This window comes from Pongo abelii, chromosome 16 (assembly GCF_028885655.2).
Source record: "Pongo abelii isolate AG06213 chromosome 16, NHGRI_mPonAbe1-v2.0_pri, whole genome shotgun sequence".
Classification (NCBI taxonomy): Eukaryota; Metazoa; Chordata; class Mammalia; order Primates; family Hominidae; genus Pongo; species Pongo abelii.
In genome coordinates, this window is record NC_072001.2 from 78,493,054 (window position 1) to 78,511,443 (window position 18,390).

Here is an 18,390-nt window from a genome sequence, read left to right on the forward strand (position 1 = left end):
CTGGAGCCTGAGAGGCGGAGGTTGCAGTCAGTTGAGAACATGCCACTGCACTCCAGCCTGGGTGACAGAGTGAGATCCCATCTCAAAATAAAGAAAAGAAAAGAAATGAAACGAAACGAAACGAAACAAAAAGAAAAGAAAAGAAAAGAAAAGAAAAGGAAAGGGATCCTGATAGCTGATATGGAGAAACTTAAGTGGATACATCTGAGAACTTTGAACCTCCAGTTTCCACTAAATGCTCTGGTCTAAAAGAAGTAGCCCCCTTTCCCTGCTAAGAGAAGGGCAGCTGCCCCTTGCCTGGAGACTGGGCAAAGAGCCTCCAACAAGGCCTTACAGCAGGATGAGGTGTGTCATCATTGCTGCTCCACATTGACACCAGGCTATGGTCATTCCTCATCATGGCCCAAGGTCACAAGCACGATCTGCTCAGAGAGAATGATTTTTTTTTTTTTTTTTTTGCCAAAAATGTTGCAGGAGCTGCCGAGTGCGTACTGGCAGAATCTGGGAGAGGAGGTGAAGGAGTGGACATAAGGGTGTTAGATCGGGGGAGACTAAAGGCTGTATACACAAGAATACACTAACCTGGGAGCACTCTCAGAATTTAATGGCTTGGCAAGGACACCTGGGGCTCCAACACACTGCTGGAGTGGCTCCTTGAAATGTGGATGGAACAGTTGCTGCAGTGACTTAGGTGGAGATTATAGGACTGCATTCGCAAAGCATCAAAGAAGCCGGAAAGTACAGGGAGGTAGGAATGTTGGAATGGTTTGTTATATGCCAGCAGATTCGGAATCCACCACTTGACTATGTGCCCTTGGAGGGCTCACAGGAACTCCCCTCTCTAGGTAAACAGGAAGGCACTAGTGAGGAGGGCACCTGAATCTTTGACAGACTCAGTGGCACTATCCTTGGTAGGCCAGGATTGACAAGAGGAGATGCTGCCATGAGACCAGGCTTCGTGGTGTCAGTGGGAATGGTGGAAGACGAGAACAGCGGATGCCAGGTGGTGGCACTTCACCATCATCAACAAGGTGGATGTAATTAACTTAATTGGTAGGAAGGCTAGAGTGATAGCCAGGATGCCTTGACCTCCAGGGAGCTGTTGTGTTAGCTAAAAACTGATGGCATTCACACATACTGCTGCACTCCAGCCTGGGCAACACAGTGAGACACTGTCTCAAAAACAAAACAAAACAAAAAAAGTGTTGCTATAATGGCACTAATTGTATACGAAGTTCCTGAAATTCTGACTTCCACTAATATTATTTGTGTGATTAAAAAAAATTCCATACTTAAAAGCAACACACCAATAGAGGCAAGCAAACCATGTTTTGCACAAAACAACTATCAATGGTGATGGCATGTGGATCTCCATTTTCAGAACCTTGAGATTCTCAGTACCCTAAGGGCATTCTGCAGACAAGGTAACTATCAGAATCACCTGGAGAAGACCAGCGCCTGGAAGGAAACCTGAGAATTTTTTATTTCAACCTTCTTCATTTTACACAGAGACAAAACTGAAATTCAGAGAGTTCTGGTTTCTCGAGGCACACAACTAGTCAATAAACACACAGAGCCAGAAGCTAGATCTAGCTCAGTGTTCTTTTCTTTTAAAGCTTTAAAAATTGCTCTCTGCTAGTAAAGCTTACAACCTGACAATAACATAATATATACACACAAATACAGTTATTTCCAAAATAGATCTCGGTGTTGTGGGGGGCAGACCCTGCATTTTCACAATTTATAATTTAAGAATTGCAAAATCTGTCTCCAGTATTCATAACAGGATGTCATTAACCAGTCCCCATAGTGGGTTGGACGTCTAGGTTGTTTCCAACTATTTGCTTCTATAATTATCCATTATAATGGTGAAAAATTGGAAACAACCTAAATGTCCAACAATACAGGCATTAATTCTCTAAAAAGTGAATATCAAATAGCCATAAAAAAGACATTAAAGACCCAGAAGTGTTGCTGATTGAGCAAAAATACATTAAAGACCATTTCAGTTCAGATGCAGTGGCTCACACCTGTAATCCCAGCACTTTGGGAGGCTAAGGCGGGCAGATCACTTGAGGCCAGGAGTTTGAGACAAGCCTGGCCAACATGGCGAAACCACATTGTAAGGTACATGGATGTGCTTTGGTCAAGGAATAGGCTGAGGTGGATATCCAGGCCTGTGTGACTCAGGAGTTTGGCATGCAAACACACGCCTCCATTTGTAATATAACCTGTTTGTGTAAGTTCATACTTGGCTTTATGCCACTATTGTCTGTAAAAGGTGTAACTGCCCTGTTGACGTTGTGCATAAGAGACATGGCTCTTGGGGGCTTGGCTGGTCTTAGCTCAACATGGCTCAACATGGGGGGCGCACTGGCGCCCAGAGAAAGAGAGAGCGCGCCAAAGCTGTCCATTTTGCGGACGGATGGGAGGGAGCCAGGACACAGCTGGGCTTGCTCATGCCCAGAGAAAGAGTTAAGCTGCTGACCCTGAAGGTGAGGGAGAGCCGGCTGCGCAGCTGTGTGTGGGGGCAGCTGGCTCAAGCCGCCAAGACAGGGTGAACGGTAAGCTGCTAAGCAGAGGGCTAGTGTAAGAAAGCTGTTAATGAGAGCTGCTGCTGAATAAAACTATCTTTCACCTGCCTACGGCCCCATTGAGTGTTCTTTCCGCTCACCCACCCACTTTCCTCAGACTTCAGCATGGGCTGGACCTGGACCCCGGGATCTGACACACATCTCTACCAAAAATACAAAAATTAGCTGGTGTGGTGTCACATGCCTGTAATTCCAGCTCCTAGGGTGGCTGAGGCACGATGATCGCTTGAACCCAGGAGGCAGAGGTTGCAGTGAGTCAAGATCGCACCACTGCACTCCAGCCTGTGCAACAAAGCGTGACCTTGTCTCAAAAACTGAAAAAGTTAAAGACTGTTTGTACAGTATAAACTCTTTCAAAATATATACTCAAGCATATAAAAGTCTAGAAATGTCATCAATGGTGATTTCAGGAAAGAATTCTGAGGTGACTTTTTTGGTTATCTGCATTTTTTTCTTTTATTTTTTTGACATAGGGTCACCTCTGTCACCCAGGCTGGAGTACAGTGACGTGATCAGAGCTAACTAACTGCAGTCTCGACCTCCCAGGCTTAAGCGATCCTCCCACCTCAGTCTCCTGAGTAGCTGGGACTACAGGCGCACGCTACCACACCTGGCTAATTTTTGTATTATTGTATTTTTTGCAAAGATGGAGTTTTGCCATGTTGCCCAAGCTGGTCTCACGTGATCCGCCCACTTCAGCCTCCCAGTGTGCTGGGATTACAAGTGTGAGCCATGTATGCTGGGCCTGTTTTCTTTTCTATAATGATCATGACCATGGATTTCATGTACCACATTTTTCTAACAGTAATATTTACAAAGCATCCTATGAAAAATGTTCAGAGAAAAAGACTACAAAATTGTAACAATCATATATAACTAGTTTTTTTTTTTTTTTAAGGCAAGAAAGAAAGTAGATTGTCCAGGAAGATAGTTACTTCCACTTTGTATTTCTCTGGTGAACTCATTAAAAGTTCCAGGAGTAGAATCATGGGTCAAAGTACCCCAGCTTTAACTTCCAGTTCAGAGAATCCTAACAACTGACATTGTCACCAGCAAGGTCTTCGACTATCTGAGCAACTCTCACCTCAAAGCAATTCTCATCTGATATTAGCTGCTCAGCTTTCCGCTGATACGTTGACTCCAGGAGGCTCCTTGAGTTCTGTGTGTTCAGCTGGCCTCCGGTGGCCCCATTATTATTTTCTGCCAGGTAAAGGTCAGTCACCTGCACACAGATCTCATCACTCACGATATGCTGCAGCTGGAATCAAACAAAGGCAAGCCTTTAGTGAACACAGAAAACATTTCTCCATTATACAGTCAATGTTCCTTTGACTGATTTAGTCAATCAACTCAAAAAAGGTTTTGGTTTTTTTTGGCTGGCAATTTTAGAAAATTAATCACACTGTGTCATTTTCTTGGAGAAAAATCAAGCCAAGATTTTCAAACATATCAGTGGTCCATTGTAAAACTTTCATACCTATTTAAAATAAAAACCATAGAGAACTCAGGTTAATGTACTGTTTATCTAAAATTCTAAGGATCTTTAAATAATTTTCCATGGGTCATACTTCTGTTACATTTTAAAATCATTTAGAATTTGCTTTCACACATATTCTCGCTCATTTGATCCTCACAACTGCCCTGGGAAGCAGGTTGGAGAGAGCGTTGGGGCCGGTTAGGAGACAAATTTACACAATGCATAAGAAAGCTCACTGTGAGCTGGGGTGAAGAAGGGAGCCTTGGAGAATCACGAATGCAGTATCTATGTCTATATTCCCAGCCCAACTACAAAGCCTGAAATTCATTAGGTATTTAAGAAATAGCTGCTAAATTATTGCCTCGGGGTGCTCAGCTGAAGAAGCAGGATTGGGACTAACAGTCAAGCTTCCTGACTCCTAGCCCAATACTTTTCCAAACACACCACCTATTTTTCTATATCTGATAAAAAGTATAGTGCTTAAGTTGTACATAATGTTAACTCACTTTCAATACAGGCCAATCGTGATCGATTATCAGTAGCTTTTGTGACAATCTTAGGAAACTAGAAAGTTAAACCTTTCAGAGTTCCCATTCTCATGTCATATGCTATTTCTATTTTGAAATAAAAATCCTTCCAATTGAAACTTCATCCATCAAAATGACAGAGAAGTGAAAAATAGATACAAGAATAAAACAAAACATTAATTTCAACATCAATTTGTCTATTTTGCTTTAAAATTGTCATAACCACAAAGCCTTTCTATTTTTAGGAAGATATATTCTTTTTAAGTGTTAGGAACCATGATAACTATTTATTCTTAAGTCCTAAATGACCAGTATGTGTATGAGTAGATAACTGGACACAGTGCAAAGTCAGAAGGGTGACTGAGTGTGGCAGAAAGGGCAGTATCTCCAGCAACTGCAGACGGATAAATGACAATGAGTCCAGATAATGGATTATGATACAACCATTCAAATGATGCTTATGAGTACTTGATAACATGAGGAAAACCTTAAGATATAGTGTTTGAGAGAGAAAAAAGAAAAGGTGGAAAAAAATAGATGGAAAGCATGACTTCAATCATGCATACAGATGCTGCCACTTTATACTTTTTTTTTTCGAGACAGGGTCCCACTCTGTTGCCCAGGCTGGAGTGCAGTGACATCATGATCTCGGCTCACTGCAGCCTCTACTTCCTGGGCTCAAGCAATATGCCCACTTCAGCCTCCTAAGTACCTGGGACTACAGGCATGTGCCACCATGCCCAGCTAATTTTTTGTATTATTAGTAGAGATGGGGTTTTACCATGTTGCCCAGTCTGGTCTCAAACTCCTGAGCTCAAGTGATCTGCCTGCCTCAGCCTCCTAAAGTGCTGGGATTGCAGGTATGAGCCGCTGCCTCTACTTTATACTTTCTTGTTGAAGTAGACTGTATTACTGATTCCCACCCACACCCTCTTTTTGGATATTCAGCCCCTCCTCGAGTCTCTGGAAAGGGCAGCACTACAAATCCAGGGACAACTAGGGAACTCCCACCCCCATTGCCAGGCAGATCAGATTCTCTATCCCGCTCGTTGGAAATGACACACAGAGTGTTTGATAGATTTTTTGCAGAGGAGCATCTGTATGGAAAGGTCCAGTAACACTGGGACCAGGGATACTGCCAGGGTAAGCCAAAGTCTCAGAGGCTGGAGGAGCCTGGAGCACGTGCCATATGTTCATCTGCAGAGCAAAGCACAAGCATGGCGTAGAAGTCCAGAGTGAAGGCATGCAGGAGAGCAAAATCACCTCCCAGCCCAGTCCTTCCATGGTGTGGTTGTATTTTGAGTTCTGTACTTAGATGTCTGTGAGGTTGCCTATAGTATTCTTAATACAAATCCCACTTAAGCCAGCCTAGAATAGGTTAAGATAAATGTAATGACTTGACTTGGCTGGAGTGCAGTGGTGCGATCACAGCTCACTGTAGCCTCAACTTCCTGGGCTCAGGTGATCCACTTCAGCCTCCCAAGTAGCTGGGACTACAGGCAAGAGCCACCATGCCCAGCTAATTTTTTGTATTTTTCTCATAAAAATATTGTTCAGAAGAAATCTTATATATAATACATTGAAAATCACTGATAGCTTTTTCTTCATCTTCTTTTCTGTGAATGTGTAGGTGTTTGAGTCTCTTGTATTTCTTCTTTTACACAGGATACAGGCTGTTTGAAAACTATTTCATTATCTTCATCATCATCATTCATTTCAGCCACTTCAGATTTTTGTCTCTTTAAAAATGTTGATGTACAAACCAGTGTGGGGCGCTAGGTATCCACAGTATTTTCAGGAGTGTCAGGAGTACCTAAAACCTTTTTCTTCTTCTTACATAAAACCTGGCCTTTTGTAGATGTCTGATGATTTGTTTTTGAAATGCTTTCCATTTTCTGTAAAATCAAAGAAGGAAAATCATAACCAATTCCTTTTTAAGCTGATTTCTTCCCGAGTAATCCTTCTTTCTTTTTAAATCACTCCTCCATCCGTAGCTCTTTTGTAAGTGCCGATTCTGATTATACATTTCACTGATGGATATAACTGCTGCTTAACTGGAATATTCCAGTCTTGAAAGAGTTCTTTTTGTACTTTTTCAGGTGGCATAAAATGACTCTCCAAGAGTCTTTCACCAAACATGTAGTAGTTCATTGTTTCAGCAACTATCTTGGCAACATCCTCAGACTTAAACTCCACAAACACATAGCCTTTGCTATTTCCAGTCCTTTTCTTTCTGGATAGTCTGAACCTAGTAACAGTGCCACACTGGGAGAAATAGGAAAGGATCTGGGTTTCATTCAGTAGGTTATGTAGGTGGCGCACATAGGCTACTCCAGGAGAAAGTTGTTCTTTTTTTTTTTTTGAGACAGAGTTTCACTCTTGTTGCCCAGGCTGGAGTGCAACGGCAAGATCTCAACTCACCTCAACCTCTGCCTCCTGGGTTCAAGTGATTCTCCTGCCTCAGCCTCCTGAGTAGCTGAGATTACAGGCATGTGCCACCACACCCGGCTAATTTTTGTATTTTTAGGAGAGATGGGGTTTCTCCATGTTGGTCAGGCTGGTCTCTAACTCTCAACCTCAGGTGATCTGCTTGCCTCAGCCTCTCAAAGTGCTGGGATTACAGGCATGAGCCACGGCGACCGGCCAGTTATTCTTGTTTTTTTCATCGGGTTATGCACTTGCAAACCTGTGCCACCTCCTTCTGAAACTCAGCATCTACCTGCGGGTTCAGTGACAGGACAGGCCCAGCCAGGCTGGAAAAGGCCTCCATGCCAAAAGCGGCTAACACCAACTCCATGCAGCACTCCTGGAAATGCCCAGTTTTTTATATTTTTAATATAAGCAGGGTTTCGCCGTGTTGCCCACACTGGTCTAGAACTCCTGGACTCAAGTGATCTGCCAGCCCTGGTCTCCCAAAGTGCTAGGATTATAGGCATGAGCCACCACACCCAGGCTTGACTTTGAAACATATTTTGTACATCCAGACAGCAGTGAACTCTAGGGGAACACCAAAGATGAGGAGAATGAGAGAAGAGATACCTCCAATTAAAGGAGTTAAGAAGAGATGCTTGAACTTATGTTTTAAAAAGTCACTGCAGGTTGGGCACAGTGGCTCGCATCTGTAGACATAGCAATTTGGGAGGCTGAAGTGGGTGAACGGCTTGAGCCTAGAAGTTTGAGACCACCCTGGGCAACATGGCAAAACCCCATCTGTACAAAAAATACAATAATTAGCCAGGCATGGTGGTGCCTGTGGTCCCAGCTACTCGGGAGGCTGAGGTGGGAGGTTGAGGCTGCAGTGAGCTGAGATCCACCACTCCACTGCAGCCTGGGCAACAGAGTAACACCCTGTTCAAAAAAAAAAAAGTCACTGTTTTGGGGTTTTCTGGGTGAAACCTCTGTTTCCATAAAAAAAAAAAGGGTCGAGACAGTATGCATTACTGATTCAAAATCATAACCAGATGCTTAGAGTAAATCATTGTATCTATTGTTTCAAAAACCAACCTCAGGGTTATTATAAGTTAATTTTATTGGGTTTTTCTTTAAGCCTGGCTGATTCACTCAGGTCTGTCACTTCCAAGCCCATGTTTTACTACTTTGTAACCCTATTTGGAAGGAAAACTGCAGCTCACATTATGACCCATCCTGAGATGAAAAGTTTCACACATATTCACCACACATACCCCCCACCACAGCATGATGACACAGCGACCCAACCTTGGGTAAATGGTACCACTGCCAGCAAATGCATTTTTTTCTTTATTTAAAATTTTTTTTCTGTATTTCTTCTAACAGCAGCAAATGCATTTAACATTTTGTTGAGATTCTCAACAGCTGCCATTTGGTTTGTATAGCAAATTGTTTACAAAGTAACTTTTTTCCATTTTTGATATTTTAATGAAAATTATGTTCTTCAGTTTTAAAGCTCTGTCTCTCTCCCAAAGAAAGATTAATAACTAACTACCAAGTAATGATTATTTAGGAAAATAACAAAAGCAAAAACATCTGTAAACACTTCTGGAACATGGGTAAGGGTCCAAAGTCAAGACCTTCTGGGCCCAATGGAGGTGCTAGGCTTGCCTGGGGACACCATCTGCACTTTCCCATCCACAACATCCTCAACAGCTGGGAGCCATGCGCAGACTCTGGGGGGCTTCCTGTTCCACAAACTCCCCTCTCTTTTTCCTCTCCACCCTTGCTGTTGGGCCTCCCCTCCAAATCTGCCTAACGAAGGCAGCAGGATCTTTAATACTGTTCAGCTTTGTCAATGGAGACAGGATACTCTAGAAAGTTGAGAGATTCCCTGGTCCAGTCTGGGGGAGGAAAAAATATGCAGTGTAGCATAGATGGTTTTACTTGTCCACTCAGACACATGCTCATACTTATTAGATGGATGTATCAGATGCTTCAAAAGTCCTGATGTGTAGTAGCACAAAAGTTGCTTGGAAAAAGGAAGTTGCAAAATGGCAAAAATTTCTGCAGCAGTTCAGGCTCCTGATGACAAATCTGGTTCTGATAAGCAGTTCTTTTGACATTCACAGCAGCTTTCGCTGTAAGTCCTGTGTTCCAAGGGTTTCATTTAGACCATAGGAAGTTGAAAGCAAAGTTTAAATGTTCTCTACTGACAAAATGTGGTATATCCATCAATGGACTTCTACTCAGTAATGAAAGGAACAAACTACCAAAACCTGTTATATGTCATGGACCAACCTCAAAAACATTAGCTAAGTAAAAAAATCAGACACAAGACCACATATTGTATAATTCCATTGATTTGAAATGTCCAAAAAAGGAAAGTTGATAGAGACAGAATTGGTCTGATGTACCTCAAGAGGTAGGGATTCAAGCTCTCTATGGTACATGTGATACATCCATGAGAAAAAATAAGGAAAAGAAAAGAAATTTATATGTAAATAAATGAAAATAATATTTCCCCCTGATTATAAAGTAAATTGCATTCTTTTAGTAATAATTTGGAAGACAAAATATGAAGAAAAGTCTTTAATTTTGCCACTGAAAGCATTCTGGTTTGTTGCTTTTCATACTTTTTTATGCATATGAACATTTTAAAAAGTAGAATCGTAATATATAGTCTTTTGTCACTATGTTTGGGCATATTTCTATGGCAGTAACTATATCCTTGGCATCATCTTTTTAAAAGTTTGATGTATATTAAGTTAATCATTGCCACCCCAGAAGTAAATTTTCTTATATATATATTTTAATGGATGCGAGCAAGCATTTTGGGGCTGAATTCACAGAAGGAGAATTTCTGGAGGAAAATAACATAAAATAGTTTTAAGATTTTTAATAGAAATTTTCAAATTATCCTGCAGAAAAATTGGTTCAGTTTCTACTCCCAACAAGGGCAGAGCTCCAGTGTCCTCCTTCCATTTGTCCTCTTTGCTAATATTTAAGGAGAAAATCTCATTGTTTTCATTACATTTCTTTGGTTTCTAGTGCTTTTGAAATTTTTTTTTTTTTTTTGAGATGGAGTCTTGCTGTATGGCCCAGGCTGGCATGCAACAGTGCAATCTCGGCTAACTGCAACCTCTGCCTCCTGGGTTCAAGTGATTCTCCTGCCTCAGCTTCCTGAGTAGCTGGGATTACAGGTGCTCACCACCATGCCTGGCTAATTTTTGTATTTTTTAGTAGAGATGGGATTTCACCATGTTGGTCAGGCTCATCTCAAACTCCTGACCTCAGGTGATCCACCCACCTCGGCCCCCTAAAGTGCTGGGATTACAGGCATGAGCCACAGCACCTGGCCTTGAATCTTTTTTATATGCTTATTGGCCATTTTTATTCTTGTGGGAAGTGCCTGTTTCTCCATTGCCTATTTTCTGGCCAAGCTCCCAAGTCACATTTCACTTAATTTTTATCTTGCTGATTGAAAGCATTTTAACATAAACAGGAGCAGGACAGACTGTAATTATCGAGATCTTGCTCTGTCACCCAGGCTGGAGTGCAGTGGCATGATCATAGCTACCACAGCCTTGTACTCCTGAGCTGAAGCAATTTTCGTACCTCAGCCTCCCAAGTAGCTAGGACTACAGGTGTGTGCCACCACGCCCAGCTAATTTTTAAAATTTTTTGTAGAGATGCAAATTCACTATGCTGCCCAGGCTGCTTTTGAACTCCTGACTTCAAGTGATCCTCCCACCTTGGCTTGTCAAAGTGTCGGGATTACAGGCGTGAACTACTGCTCCCGGCCGAGAGCTCATTTTGTTTGCTAGTGGTGATCTTGGTATCTTTTTATATTTGAGGCTTTGGTGCTAGTGCTGAAGTATTACACTCGCCATCCGAGGTTTGCAGGACTTTTGTTGTAATATTGAACAGATGGAACTGTTTAGTTCTGCATCTTTGCAGGTATACAAAATGTGCCTAACAGGACTCTGCTTTATATCCATTGAAAGCAAGAAGTAATACAGTAAAACTTTGCCTGGCTAGAGGCTTTGGAAGAATGGAGTATTCTGATTTAATGCTATTAACTTGGAAGTGTGAAGGCGGAAAGAATTCAAAACTTACATTTCCTGTTAAATGCAATTTGAAAATACAGCCAGTGATTCCACTTTTCTTCTCTAGTAAGTTTGGACGTTCTGATCTACTTGGTGTTTTATTACAGAACTGCTAGTGTGCCTAAGACTTACATTGTGAAGACACTTTTTAAAAAACTTGAGAGGTAAGAGGGTGTAAATGGTATTGTATGAGATCAGGTTGGATGAGAACTGACACTTGTAAATATACCTTTTAGGCTGAATCTCTGATTGCCATTTGTTTTCTTATTTAACTCATGAAAATAGAACACGTTGGATGGAGGGTGGGAGTAAGAAGGAGATTTATGTCTTTTAATTGCATGTCATTGTTTCATATCAAGACAGAACAACATATGGTATCCCTGGCTTTGACCTACAGAAGGAAACACATTTTTCTACCTGCTGTATGCCAGAGGTCCTTGAACACCTGGAGGGATGACTGCAGCACAGATTGCTGAGCCCTGCTCCAGAGTTTCTGATTCACCATGTCCAGAGTGGGGCCTGAGAATTTGCACTTATAAAAAGTTCTCAGGTTCTGCTGGTGCTGCTAGTCCAGAGACTACATTTTTGAGAACCACTCTTGTCTACTAACTGTAAATTGCAGAACTCTAGAACAAAGCTTAGTTTGGTGTAGGAAAAGAAACTCACAGGTTATGGAGCAAATCATGAAAGATTCAACCCTTGATCCCAGCCTAGTGTGGAATTCGGGTAACAAGCAATACACAGTGACATAACACAATTCTTGGTTTTCATGATTGCAAGTCATAGCCAAGTATCAAGTGAGAAATTCAGTTTCATTTGCAAGGCCTAGAGAGGCCAGGTGATTCTAGAAAAATAGGCCTTGTGTTTGCTTTAAACCAGTAAAGAGCTTTGAGTGCTTATTAAATGGAAAGCTTTGTGTTTTTATTTATTTTTGACTTTTTTTTTTTTTGAGATGAAGTCTCAGTCTGTCACCCAGGCTGGAGTGCAGTGGTGTGACCTTGGCTCACTGCAACTTCCGCCTCCTGGGTTCAAGTGATTCTCCTGCCTCAGCCTCCCGAGTAGCTGAGATTACAGGTACCCACCACCACACCTGGCTAGTTTTTGTATTTCGAGTAGAGACGGGCTTCACCATGTTGGCCAGGCTGGTCTTGAAGTCCTGACCTAAGGTGATCCACCCACCTATGCCTCCCAAAGTGCTGGGATTACAGGTGTGAGCCACCACACCCAGCCCAAAAGCTTTGTGTTTTTAAAGATATTAGACATGTTTCTTGTTTTTTAAAAATTCTTAATAATGTAGGAGAATAAGAGAAATGTTTTTTCCAAAACAGAGAAATCATTGTGATTATTTTACCTCATTGGAATGATTGGAATGTTGGATAATATAGTCCACTTCATTCATTAATCATCAAACATGCTATGGATTTTCCATTTTTATAGGATTTGTGTCTTAACTGGGGTAATACTGGTAATTCTTGTACTCCATCTGAAGATGAAAAATGTAGGCCAAAATCATAGACCATGTATACAAGCTGGATAATGAGGACAGCTCTGGAGGAACATGCAGACACACACACACTGACACACATATATATAAAGTATAAACACATATATTTTTTAAAGTTTATTTTTAACATTTTAAAGCAAAAACCGTCCCTCTCCTCTCCTGGAGTAGGCAGGCCCCGCCCCTCTCCCCAAGTGGGCGGGGACAGCAGTCGCATAGGTAGCTTTCCTTGTGATGTCACAGGTTCCTCTGGACACACTGCTGCCTGGCCACGCCTCCTTTCCCTTGCATCTTTCTCATTGACCAATGGGATTGGAGCATTAAGGCCACACCCCTATTCTGCATTCCAGTGTGGTCCTGGTTACGGCTCCTCTGGCTCAGTCACACAGCAGCCTGGTAGGTGACTGGAGGTGTTCGCTGATGTGGCCCCAACCCTACCTCCCTCCCCACCCCATGATGTTAGAAGAAACTCGACAGAACAAATTGGCAGCAGCCAAGAAAAAGGTAAAAAGCCAAGAAAAAGGTCATGGCCCCCCAACCTAGCCAGAGATCCCCTCCGATGACAAGACCACTCCCAGAGTCCATACCACTCCTGAGGCACACCGGGCTGGGCCCCCCTACCCCGGCACCCCTGGGCTCCTCCACCAAAGTCTTGTCAGTCAGCCCCGCCCCTTCAGCCAGCAGCCCAGCCTCTGCCCTTGCCAATCACCCTGCAGTGACTTTGGGCGGGTGACTGCTGGGGCTCCCTACTCCATATTCAGCCCTCACGTCCTGCTGCCCCAAGCCCAACCTCCCTGGGTTCTTTGGGCTCACCTCTCCAAGGACCTGGGACCCCGAGCCCTAACCCCCTAGCATCTCCAGTCATCCCTGGGTGACTTTGGGCTGGTGACTCCTGGGGTTCCCTGAGCAGACTCTGCTCTCCCCTCCTGCCGACCCAAGCCCAACCTCCCTGGGCTCTCTGGACTGGCATCTCCAAGGACCTGGGTCCCAGCCCTATGCCCCCCTCCCCCATCGTGGATCGGCAACTCAGCCATTGCACCGATGTCGTTCCCCCCACCCCCAGGAGGAGTGGAATGTAGTGATGTCACAGTCCCCCTAGGAACTGTCATTACTGCTGCAAGACCGGCCTTTGATCTTACAACCCAGTCCCCTAAGCATTCTCACCCCATTTCTGGTTCCTCTGGTCACAGCACAAATTTCCAGCTAGAAGAGAAATGGGGACTATGGGAACTAGGAGCAAGAGGTTTCAGGCTGCCTTACTCCTTTCACATAGACATCGACAGTGTGAAAAGCCTAAACTTCCCCTGTGAGCTCAAAACGTTGGCAGTATCTCTGGGTGGTAATGGCAGAATGGGTTTGGTTTGGTTTTCTCCCAGGATTCTACTCTCCAGAGAGACTTGAACATTTTTTTTCTGAGTTCTCTACCTCATATTCTAATTCTCCATGGTTCTGGGACCAGACTGCCCTTCAGTCAGTGGTCTCTGAAGTGAGATTTGCTCACCTTCTGTGGAATAGATCTTGGGAAACTGAACTTGACAGCTTGAATCTTCCTCATATCATCTCAACTTGGGGTACATTGAATGCCACAGGATGAATGTGGGAGATCTTTCAGAAGCATCAGTTTCCTTTGATTCTCTTGAGAGAAAAAACATTAATGTACTTAGGGATGACCCTCACATAGGTTTCTAAGAGTATACCAGACTTCTTTCTGAAATGAGACTTGGGTTGTCCTCTTTCTGATAAATTCCCAGATTTAACAAAAAAGCTGCCTTCTGCCATGAGGACACATTGATATAAAAGTGTGAGAGATACTGGTGCACTTCTTCACACTAACAGACATGTGAGGATGTATGACTAAACCACACAGTGTGTAGTTCCTGCCTATGTAATGTTTACTTTTCTACCTCTGCCTCTGGATTTGGTCCCTGGCAGCTGCTGATTCATGGCAAAACCCCAGAGCTTGGAGTCAGAAGACTGAGTTTAAGTTCCATTATTGCCCCCCACCCCACTTTTTTTTAGCCATAATATCCATCCCTCTCAATCACTAAGTGATTGTGACAACACCTTGTACAGTTGTTGGTTGCATTAAATCAGATGGTGTATAAGAGTATTTTGCAAAAACTGTAAGAAGGGTGTGGCTGTAGGGGCTGGTAGTTCTCATGTGTATTACTACTCTTCTTTCCCACAGCTAAAAGAATATCAGCAAAGGAAGAGCTCTGGTGTTCCAGAAGGAGCGAAGACAAAAAAGAAAAAAACTGGCAGTAGCCCTGAGACAACCACTTCTGGTGGTTGCCACTCACCTGGGGATGTGAGTCTTGGCTGGCCAGGCTCCTGGGGACAGGGGGCCCAAGGGGCAGTAGAGGGTAACTGTTGAGATTGCTGGGTACTGGTTAAGAATTCTGGGTTTGAATCCTGCTTCTCCATCTGCTAGGGATCTGATTTATGGCAAGTTGCTTGAGCTCTTTGGGCCTCTCTTTTCACATCTGTAACATAGGGGTAGTATTGTTTGACTTCCATTTGTGAAGTTTAAATGAGATTCCTTATTATTGTTGCTTTCATGTTAACCCCTAGTACGTGGCCTGCTGTAAACACCCAGGATACCCAGGAAATGGTCATTGCTGTTTGATTTTCCTGATCCCCACTCTCAAGGGGAAGCTGGGCTAATGAGTACAGCCACTTGCCATCAGGCTGTCCCTTTAGGAGTCACTGAAGGGGGTCCAGGGTGTGGTGAGGAGAGCCCCAGGCCCTAGGAGGAAGAGAAGCTCTAACTTGCCACCAGCTTGCTGGGTGACCACAGAAAAATCACTTTCTCTGCTGGGCCTCAGTTTCCTCCTCTGTAAGATGATTCTGGATAAGATCAGTGTCTTTCAAACTTGTTTTTTTAGCTGCAGACCCCTTAGTTCAGGTGAACTCTTACTCAGGAGTCTGTTTTTTTTAATGGAGGTGGAGGTCTGGAGCTCTACCAGATTCATCACCCATGTCCTGGGCCTGAGGAGAGGGGTCCAGTGAGCATATTAAGAGCTGCATTGGTCAGCTGACTCCACTCTGTGACTGCATCACTCAGGGGACTTTTCCATCTATTTGTTCCTGCCCCTGGCAAGGCAGCAGGTGGCCATTTGGAAGAATGGCACAGGCCATGGTTTTAATCTCCTCTGCTCTTCTTCAGTGTTTCCTTTTCCTGAACCCACATCTTCCTCCTACCCTGACTTTCTTACTTCTCTCTAAGCCACTTCTGTCTTTTGCCCCCTGCCCTTGTTTTTCCCTTGTCACCTCCTGTAGATTCAGGACATTCTGAAGGTGCCGGTGTCCAACCTTAACCACTCCAATGGGGTAGCACTCTCCCATTGGACAAGTGAAAGTTGAGGCAGTGCCAAGACCCCCCTCTGGCTTGCTGTCTCCAGCTGTGCATGGCCCTGAGGCTTCTCTGGCTTGGGGGATACTTGGCCTCTGCCTTGTTTTATGTTGCTGCCATTAACCTTCAGCCTGTTTCTGTCTGCTTCTTCACCTGCTTGATTGGTGGGTTTTTTTCCTTCCCCGCATCTTTTATCATCTTGGAAATGGTGACACCTAAAAGTTTAAAAGTAATCTGGGAATAACGTACAGAGCAGGCATGTGGGATTTGGGCCTTTTTTTTTTCTTTTTGAGACAGAGTCTCACTCTGTCACCCAGACTGGAGTGGAGTGGTGTGATCTCGGCTCACTACAACCTCTGCCTCCCGGGTTCAAGCGATTCTCTTGCCTTAGCCTCCCGAGTAGCTGGGATTACAGGCACCTGCCACCATGCCTGGCTAATCTTTGTATTTTTAGTAGAGATGTGGCTTCACCATGTCGGCCAGGCTGGTCTTGAACTCCTGACCTCAAGTGATCCACTCGCCTCAGCCTCCCGAACTGCTGGGATTACATGTGTGAGCCACTGTGCCCGGCACCTTGCTGTTTTTATACTTTCTCTATATACATAACTATTTCCCATGTAAGTTCTTTTTTTTTTTAATTTCTCATTTTTATTACTCCTGCATCATCTGTTACCCTGAAGGATCTGGAAGTAAGAGGCCCTGGGCCGAGGTGCAGTGACTTTGCAGGCCAGCCCTCCAACCTCCTCTCACAATGGGGGCTGGGTGACCCTCTGCCACCTGAGACAGCCCACATACACCCCAGCCCTAATGATTGTTCTCTCTACCTCTCCCCACAATCCTCTTCCAACTCCTCCTCTCTGCATGTGCCTCAGAGCCAGTACCAAGGACTAGCAGTAGGCCTGGAGTCAAGCTCTGTGACTATCAATCAACTCAATGAAAACATAGAATCATTGGTAAGAGTCCAGTGGGTCCCCTGATTCCATGCTGCCAATCCTGGGCTTTAGTTTCCCCTTGGGGCCCTGAAGAAAGGGGCTGGGGGACCCTGGTGCCAATGGCAAATGGGGAGCTGGAGCACACAGGCCTCACCGGGAGGGACCCCAGAGCAAGGAGCATGCAGCGTGGCTCTTCTGTCGCTGCCCTCTTTGCCGACTCTCTCTTCTCCAGACACCCCTGCTCCAGTCCTTGCCACACATGCCCTGGGGTTGTCACCTCTCAGGGAAGCGCTAGCCTGACTGGTTGTCAGGGAACCTGTATTTCTGCCCTGACTCAGTCCCTAATTTGCTTTGAGTCTGGACAAGCCAGCTGTCCTCCTTGAGCTCGTGTTTCTGGAGGAGGTAGAGCATCAAAGGTCTCTGTTAGCTCTGAGAGTCTGAGATTTAAAGGCCCCTAGAATGGAAACCTGAGGGCCAAGGGCTCCTGTCTGTCCTTTTTCATCCTATATCTGCTGTGAAGAACTGTAGCTGGCCCATATGTGCTCAGTAAAAGTTTGTTGAATGAAGGCACGTTTCTAACTCACAAGCTGGCAGAAGGGTGGGCCTTCCTGAGACTCCCTCTCTAGAGGTTTATGTTACTGTCCTTTCAAGAGAATCCAGATTCAGACCTTGAGTTCTGTGGCTGTGGGCAAAAACCAACAAAGACCCAAATCCTCTGTCCTTGGGAGCTTGAGGAGTGTTGGCCAGTTTGTATTGCCATTGGGTCTGAGAATGTTGCCTTTAAAATCCATTCCTGGTCCCCGCCTACCACTTCCTGGTCTGGGGAATAGAGTTGAGGGGGCCACTCTCAGTCACCTGAATTTGACTCTCCCCACAGAAAGAGCAGAAGAAACAAGTGGAACATCAGCTGGAAGAAGTAACATGATTTCTTTGCTCACATGACTGCTGGGTTTGGGGGGCACTCAGATGTAGAGGTGCCAGTCTCATCTTACCCACTCCCAGCCTGGGGAAGAAGGCTCACCCCTCAGATTCCGCCCCATCCCCACAGGGTCCCTGATAACCTGGTCCCATGGGTGGGCCTGTCCTGGGGCATTGGTGGCATTCTAGGGGCCTGTCCCTTGCTGTGCCATCTCTGCCTCCCCGTGGTAAGAGCTCTGTCTTCCTCTTCCTATAGGCAAAGAAAGCAAACAATGAAATACACAAAGCACAAAAGGAGCAGTTAGAGGTGAGTGGAGGGTGGGGAGCTTTCTCCTGTCCTCTGGAGAATGTGTCTTTCCTTGTCTTTCAGCATTTGCTTGGCTTTTCTCCCAAACATTCAATTCCAGACAATCAACATCCTCACATTGGAAAAGGCAGACTTGAAGACCACCCTTTACCATACTAAACATGCTGCCCGACACTTCGAAGGTGGGAATCTGGGCATCCCATCATCCTTCAACCTGGCACTTTGACAGGTCTTTACAGGGAGTCCTTTGGGCCCCATCTCAAC

At 44.5% G+C, this 18,390-nt stretch overlaps 1 protein-coding gene, 1 long non-coding RNA gene and 1 pseudogene across 14 annotated transcripts in view; 1 reads left to right on the top strand and 2 right to left on the bottom strand.

Moving 5' to 3' along the window:
• Nucleotides 1-6,202: 6,202 nt before the first annotated feature.
• Nucleotides 6,203-7,368, bottom strand: LOC100451399 (MKI67 FHA domain-interacting nucleolar phosphoprotein-like; annotated as a pseudogene).
• A 5,117-nt stretch (nt 7,369-12,485) lies between these two features.
• On the bottom strand, nt 12,486-18,352 carry LOC129050517 (uncharacterized). Of its 2 annotated transcripts, XR_008514232.2 has the most exons (4): nt 17,963-18,352; nt 14,918-15,100; nt 14,119-14,252; nt 12,486-12,599 (listed from the first exon to the last, which is right to left on the bottom strand). It is a non-coding gene; the product is annotated as an uncharacterized LOC129050517 (long non-coding RNA). The 2 variants fall into 2 exon arrangements; XR_008514231.2 differs by lacking the exon at nt 12,486-12,599 and having other exon boundaries at nt 13,692-14,252.
• Nucleotides 12,920-18,390, top strand: part of LOC100444017 (golgin subfamily A member 6C) — a 31,090-nt gene continuing 25,619 nt past the window's right edge. For 3 of the 12 annotated variants that reach the window (XR_008514224.2, XR_008514225.2, XR_008514226.2), the window contains exons 1-6: nt 12,929-13,121; nt 14,806-14,925; nt 16,842-16,922; nt 17,779-17,817; nt 18,076-18,126; nt 18,227-18,308. Coding sequence is in view for 5 of the 12 variants with exons in the window: in XM_054532926.2 (XP_054388901.2) it covers nt 13,038-13,121; nt 14,806-14,925; nt 16,842-16,922; nt 17,779-17,817; nt 18,076-18,126; nt 18,227-18,308 (457 nt within the window). In the remaining 7 variants the exon portion in view is untranslated. Of the gene's footprint in view, nt 13,122-14,805; nt 14,926-16,841; nt 16,923-17,778; nt 17,818-18,075; nt 18,127-18,226; nt 18,309-18,390 lie in introns of all 12 variants that reach the window. The other 9 variants (XR_008514228.2, XR_008514227.2, XR_008514229.2 and 6 more) reach the window with 8 other exon arrangements.